The 7721-nt window shown below is 36.0% G+C and overlaps 1 protein-coding gene across 1 annotated transcript in view; it reads left to right on the forward strand.

Annotated features, from left to right (window-relative positions):
* The window catches only part of OVCH1 (ovochymase 1), an 81269-nt gene extending 74178 nt beyond the window's left edge, over positions 1–7091 (forward strand). Inside the window, 1 exon segment of the mRNA XM_011934145.1 lies at positions 7014–7091. Within this exon segment, the coding sequence (XP_011789535.1) occupies positions 7014–7091 (78 nt within the window).
* The last annotated feature ends 630 nt before the right edge of the window (positions 7092–7721 follow it).

Raw genomic sequence — 7721 nt, forward strand, 5'->3', positions numbered from 1 at the left:
CAGGTCATCAAGACAGAAAGTCAACAATGAAACAATGGATTTAAACTGTACTTTGGAACAAATGGACTTAACAGATATATACAGAAAATTCCATCCAACAACCACAGAATATACATTTTATTCAACAGTGCATGGAACTTTCTCCAAGAGAGACTCTATGATAGTCCACAAAACAAGCCTCAATAAATTTAAGAAAATCGAAATTGTATCAAGCACTCTCTCAGACCACAGTGGAATAAAACTGGAAATCAACTCCAAAAGGAAACTTCAAAACCATGCAAATACATGGAAATTAAATAACCTGCTCCTGAAAGATCATTGGGTCAAAAGTGAAATCAAGATGGAAATTTAAAAATTATTTTAACTGAATGACAATAGTGACACAACCTATCAAAACCACTGGGACACAGCAAAGGTGGTGCTAAGAGAAAAGTTCATAGTCCTAAATGCCTGTATGAGAAAGTCTGAAAGAGCACAAACTGACACTTTAAGGTCACACCTCAAAAAACTAGAGAAACAAAAGCAAACCAAACCCAGATCCAGCAGAAGAAAGAAAATAACCAAGACTAGAGCAGAACTAAACGAAATTCAAACCAACAAACACATAATATGAAACATAAACAAAGGCTGGTTCTTTGAAAAGATAAATAAAATTGATAGATCATTTGTGAGATTAACCAAGAAGAGAGAAGATTAAAATAAGCTCAATTAGAAATGAAACAGGAGATATTACTACTGATACCACAGGAATACAAAAGATTATTCGAGGCTGCTATGAACACCTTTATGCACATAAACTAGAAAACCTAGAAGAGATGGATACATTCCTGGAAAGATACAACCCTACTAGCTTAAATCAGAAAAAAATAGGTACCCTGAACAGACCAATAACAGGCAGCGAGATTGAAATAATTTAAAAATTACCGACAACAACAAACAAATCCAGTACCAAATGGATTCACAGCAGATTTCTACCAGACATTCAAAGAAGAATTGTTACCAATCCTTTTGACATTATTCTACCAGAGAGAGAAAGAGGGCACCATCCCTAAATAATGCCAAAACCAGGAAAGGGCAAAAAAATTTTAAAAATAAATAAATAAAGACTGATATCCCTGATGAACATAAATGCTAAAATCCTTAATAAAATACTAACTAACCGAATCCAACAACATATCAAAATGATAATCCACCATGATTAAGTGGGTTTCATACCAGGGATGCAGGGATGGTTTAACATACAAGTCAATAAATGTGATATACCACATAAACAGAATTAAAAACAAAAATCACATGATCATCTCAAATAGATGCAGAAAAAGCATTTGACAAAATCCAGCATTGCTTTATCATTAAAACTCCCAGCAAAATCAGCATACAAGGGACATACCTCAAAGTAATAAAAGCCATCTATGACAAACTAACAGCCAACATAATACTGAATGGGGAAAAGTTGAAAGCATTCCCTTTGATAACTGGGACAAGACAAGGAGGCCTTACCCCTCCTCTTCAACATAGTACTGGAGGTCCTAGCCAGAGCAATCAGACAAGAGAAAGAAATAAAGCGCATCCAAATTGATAAAGAGGAAGTCAAACTGTCGCTGTTTGCGAATGATATGATCGTTTAACTAGAAAACCCTAAGGACTCCTCCAGAAAGCTCCCAGAACTGATAAAAGAATTCAGCAAAGTTTCTGGATACAAAATTAATGGACACAAATCAGTAGCTCTTCTGTACACCAACATCAACCAAGCAGAGAATCAAATAAAGAACTCAATCCCTTTTACAATAACTGAAAAAAATAAAATAAAATACTTAGGAATATACCTAATCAAGGAGGTGAAAGACCTCTACAGCTAAAACTAGAAAACACTGCTGAAAGAAATCATAGACAACACAAACAAGTGGAAACACATCCCATGCACATGGATGGGTAGAATCAATATTGTGAAAATGACCATACTGCCAAAAGCGATCTACAAATTCAATGCAATCCCCATCAAAATATCACCATCATTCTTCACAGAATTAGAAAAAAATTCTAAAATTCATATTGAACCAAAAAAGAGCCCGCATAGCCAAAGCAAGATTAAGGAAAAAGAACAAATCTGGAGGCATCACATTACCTGATTTCAAACTACACCATAAGGCCATAGTCACCAAAACATCATGGTAGTGGTATAAAAATAGACACATAGCCAATGGAACAGAATAGAGAATCCAGAAATAAAGCCAGATACTTACAGCCAACTGATCTTCAACAATGCAAACAAAAACAAAGTGGGGAAATGACGCCCTTTTAAACAAATGATGCTGGGATAATTGGCTAGCCACATGTAGGAGAATGAAATTGGATTATCACCTTATACAAAAACCAACTCAAGATGGATTAAGGACTTAAACCTAAAACCTGAAACTCCAAAAATTCTAGAAGATAACATTGGAAAAACCCTTTTAGACATTGACTTAGGCAAAGATTTCCTGACCAAGAACCCAAAAGCAAATGCAATGAAAACAAAGATAAATAGCAGGGACCTAATTAAACTAAAGAGCTTTTGCATGGCAAAAGGAACAGTCAGCAGAGTAAACAGACAACCCACAGAATGGGATAAAATCTTCACCAATCTATACATCTGACAAAGGACTAATACCCAGAATCTACAACTAACTCAAATGAATCAGCAAGAAAAAAACAAATAATCCCATCAAAAAGTGGGCTAAGAACATGAATAGACAATTCTCAAAAGATATACAAATGGCTAACAAACATGAAAAATTGCTCAACATCACTAATGATCAGGGAAATGCAAATCAAAACTACAGTGTGATACCACCTTACTCCTACAAGAATGGCCATAATCAAAAATTCAAAAATAGTAGATATTGGTGTGGATGTGGTGAACAGGGAACACTTCTACTGGTGGGAATGTAAACTAGCACAAACTCTATGGAAAACAGTGTGGAGATTCCTTAAAGAACTGAAAAGTAGAACTCATTTGACCCTGCAATCCCACTACTGGGTATCTACCCTGAGGAAAAGAAGTCATTATTTGAAAAAGATATTTGCACATGCTTGTTTATAGCAGCACAATTTGCAATTACAAAATTGTGGAACCAACCCAAATTGCCCATCTGTTTTGTGTATATATATACGTGTGTGTGTATATATATATGTAATATGTATATTATATATATGTATATATGTATATTTATAAAATGTATATATGTGTTATATATGTATATTATATATAATATGTATATCTGTATATTTATAATATGTATATATAATATATGTGTGTGTATATATATATGATGGAATACTACTCAGTTATAAAAAGGAATGAATTAATGGCATTCACAGTTAACTGGAAGAGATTGGAGACTATTATTCTAAGTGAAGTAATTCAGGAATAGAAAACCAAACATCATATGTTGTCACTCATACATGGGAGCTAAGCTGTGAGGATGCAAAGGCATAAGAATGACACAATGGACTTTGGGGACTCAGGGGGAAAGGGTGGGAAGTGGGTGAAGGATAAAAGACTACAAATAGGATGCAATGTATACTTCTTGGGTTATGGGTGCACCAGAATCTGACAAATCACCACTAAAGAACTTACTCAAGCAACCAAACACCACCTGTTTCCCAATAACCTATTGAAATAAAAAAATAAAAACAATGATGAAGGTAAGATCATAAAGGAGGTAAGGAATCTGTGATATAGGGTTTGACTTGGCTTTGGTTAACTGATATTATGAACACACCGGAATATCCTTGCTGCTAAACATTGTCTGGTAAGTAGTATACTCTAACTTCTGTCATAACATACAGATGTTGATGGTCTGATTCTAGTTGCTTTGTACTGATATATGGACTCATATGTCAGGAGCAGGAGAGACCTCAGTAAGATTAGGCAGTTGTGAATAAGGAGGTGGCTTTTTATTTGATGAATGGGTAAAAAAGACACCTGCTTTGCTTATGAGAATCTTTCTAGCTATTTGAAATCTGTTCATTGTTATTCTTTCTATATATTTTATGCCTTTTAGACAATGTACATATTTTGTCTTTTTTCTTTGCTGGATTATTGCATTGTGATTAAGGTGATAAGATTATAGATAAAGTAAATCAGTATTTAGGTGGCCCCAATGTTAGGTTAGATAATACCTACAGCATTTGGAATAGGCCCAAAATGTCACTTCATTGCTCATTTTTCTTTCCTCTTGACCCTGTGAACCTTAATATCTTTGTTTTAACTACTGTGGGTGATCCAAATTTCCTTAACTTGTAACTGTTAGAAATTTGAACTGTATGTGCTGTTCAAATTTTAGGAGCTTGTGATCTACCCAGGGAGTTAGTCTAACCAAGCACCCAGATCTATATAACCTGCTTGCCTTGTTTTCTACTCATATTTTATGATATTGAAGTTATATTTTATGCAATTATGGGGGAAGTGAAATATTACTGTGGCATCTGTGAATTTAGAGAAGTCCTAAAGGTCTTAGGTCACATCTCTTGAATATCAAGTGTCAATTCATGCATCTCTAGACTGAAGATGATAATACCTTTATCTTATGATTGTGAAACCTAAATGAGATCATGTAAGAAATAGGAGTGACAAAAATAAATTGAAATGTAGATGTGATTTCACTTAATGGGTTTACAGTTTGTGATTTAAGGTCAAAGAATTCAGTCTGTTTGCTTTCGAAGTGTTTTTCCAAACAGAAGTCATTTAAACATACATAATGATCTGTGGATATAAAGAAACAATGATAAGAGTTAATGAAGTATACTACAGTTTAGGTTTTAATGACCTACTTGTAGACATTCCAATTAGATTCAAGTAACTTCTCTTCTTGATTATTGTATTTTTTTTCTCTTTACCTCAAAGATGTCCAGTATTGGATTTGATTCCGGTGACTTCTGTTGAGATCACATCTCTCAATTATTCTAACAGTTATCTCAACATGCTGAATTACACTTGGACTTTTATTCCACATCAGTAAATAAAATGAAGGCCATGATTAAATACTTTATAACAGAAGAATCTTTGAACTGTGATTGGGATTACATAATATTTATGATAGACCATATCAGCAATCAAGATTACTTTGTAAATTGACCTTTCTTAAATGGCCTAAACTAACTGGCCCCAAGTATTTATATAATGAATATACATATAAAACATGACCTACATTGGCCTTGGGAACAATAGCATTTGTTGTCAGTGATTTCTCATTAGATCCTTCATCAGAATCCCAGCGCATTATTGAGCACAGTTGGATGAGCATGAGATCACACTCACTGGATCTTGATTCCTTCCCAATCCTGGATTGTCTTGACTTTTTAGTCCAAAAATTCCTATCTCATTTAACCATTAGTTGGCACTCTTGTTTTTCTGCAGATGTCATATGTTTTAAAGGGTTTTATTTCCTAAATGGCATTTTTAGATGGTAACTTTTTTGAAAATGTATTTACTCAATGTTACCAGTTATCAGGTTTTATACTCATAGTAGAAGTGGCCCTTTTTAGACCTCAGATAAATTAAAGCGAGGAAAAGGCCCATCAGCCAGAATAATCTTTACCGATGATTGGTGCTGAGGACTAAGAAATTAATGGTTAGAGGTGCTGGGAGTCGAACCCAGGGCCTTGTACATGGGAGGCACCTGTCTACCACTGAGCTACACTCACTTACCAAGCTTGAATAATCTTTAGAAATGTATTGGCCACATGGTGTCTGTCATGCTTGAGCATTTGGCTATATTCCATTATGAGACTGATTCACAGGGGGAAACTTTTTGAAAGATTTTGTAATCCAATATTGCATCAACTTCTCTAGTTTCCTCTCAGTTCTGCCACTTAGGACACGATTAAAATCCACGTATTGCAGAGGTCAAGAGGAGAATTTTGATGCTTTCTTTTTCCAGGGACCTTGACCCCTCCTATGATACTCCCAGATTTATAACACCAATAAGTTGAGAATTTTGCTTTGAAGTTCCAAAGTTACTTTGGAACTTACTTTTCTAACAGTAAGTATGGCTCTTACTAGATTCCAAAGCAATTGGAGTATGGAGGAGGGGAAGATTTGTAAGTTCAAGCTATTGGTTTTCCTTAAGATTAACATGGGGTCTCCATAGCACCACACTCTTCAACCCTAATTCCTGTCAATACTCTTTCACCAAAGACCCTAGAAATGTACCTGTAGTTGAACAAATTGCATTTAGCATTCATTGCAGAAAGGGAGAATACACACCATGGAAAACCACGGGGTATCTCAGTAAGAAGGTGTTAGAAAAACCTACTATAGAGTTAAAGCTTTGGGTAATTTTGGAGAGGGTCTAAGGAAATGGACTTTGTTCTGAATTGGTTGCTGTCAGGAAGTAGAGCAATTTCATGTTGACTATCTCAGTCAAAAGGAGGCCTGACTAGGGTAAGGATAAAAAACTGTAACTGGTAAAGCAGTAACAGTTCCTCATTTTAGCCCAGAGAGGAAGGAGCGTGGTATTTTTGTGGTTGAACACAGCTGTTTTTTGTCTTACCTTATCATAGACTAGCACCATCCTGTCTGCTGCTGATGTTCTGTGAGATGGTGTATGTCTAACAGGAAAATAAGCTCCAGCTGCGAGCATCAGACCAGGTTCTCTGAATGTCAAGGACTGCTTTTCTCTTTCTCACTCTTCAACATTCTCCAACTTGGTGACATCATTCCTCTTTAAAAGCTCAGAGTAATCAAAATTTCAGAGGTGTCAAATGATTACAAATGAGACAACTTGAATGTCTGTAATGAGCCTGTATAATTCTATAAAACAGAGAAGGGAATTGCATTTGTTTGTGAGCTCACACAATTTTATTTCAATGAACCATGCAATTTCTGTAAAGATTTTGGACCTAATGAATATAAACCCCTGTTGCTACTCTCCCGGCTTCCCAGTTAGCTTGGCTATTACCCCATTCAAGCTGCTTTAACAAATACCATAGACTGAGTGGTTTCCAAACAACAAATATTTATTTCTCACAGTATGGAGGCTGGGAAGTCCAGGATCCAGGTGCCAGCAGATTTGGTGCCTGCTAAGGGCTGACTTTCTGGTTCTTAGGCACAGCCCATTCTCACTGGGTCCTCGTATGGAGGAAGAGGCCTCTAACCAAGCACATTCTGTCTCAAGTTTCACTTCCTCAATCATTCAAATGTTACCTTACCTGAGACCTCCTCTATCATACAATAAATAGCCTTCCTTAACCTTTTCTTCTAGGGATTGATCATGGCCTGGTGATGTTTATCTTTCATTCATTTATAATTTGTCTCTTCTACCAGAATTAAAATTTCCTGGCAACAGAATTTTGTCTCTTTTGTTCTTGCTGTATCCTCAATGCCTAAAGCACTGCTTGACAGAAAATATTTGATTTTTGAAAGAAAAAGTGGAAAAAATGGCCCCAAATGAGGGAAGAACTTGGTAACTTAGGGAACTGTCAGAGGTCGTAGTGACTGGAGATTGAGCAAGGACAGACTAGAATGAAGTGGGGTGGTGGAGCAAAGAGGCTTTCTCCAGTTGTGCAGCTCAGGCTATGATAGTGAGTTTGGGTTTTATTCCATTTCAATAGGAGGTCATCATAAGTTTTGACAGGGGAGTAATTTGAAGGCTGATCTGGAGTGACAAAGTGAATGGTGTCTACAGTTATGAGGCTCTTTTCTACACCTGCACTGTCCAATCCATGTTGCTATTTAA

The sequence above is a fragment of the Colobus angolensis genome, unplaced genomic scaffold, assembly GCF_000951035.1.
Source record: "Colobus angolensis palliatus isolate OR3802 unplaced genomic scaffold, Cang.pa_1.0 Scaffold131, whole genome shotgun sequence".
Lineage (NCBI taxonomy): Eukaryota > Metazoa > Chordata > Mammalia > Primates > Cercopithecidae > Colobus > Colobus angolensis.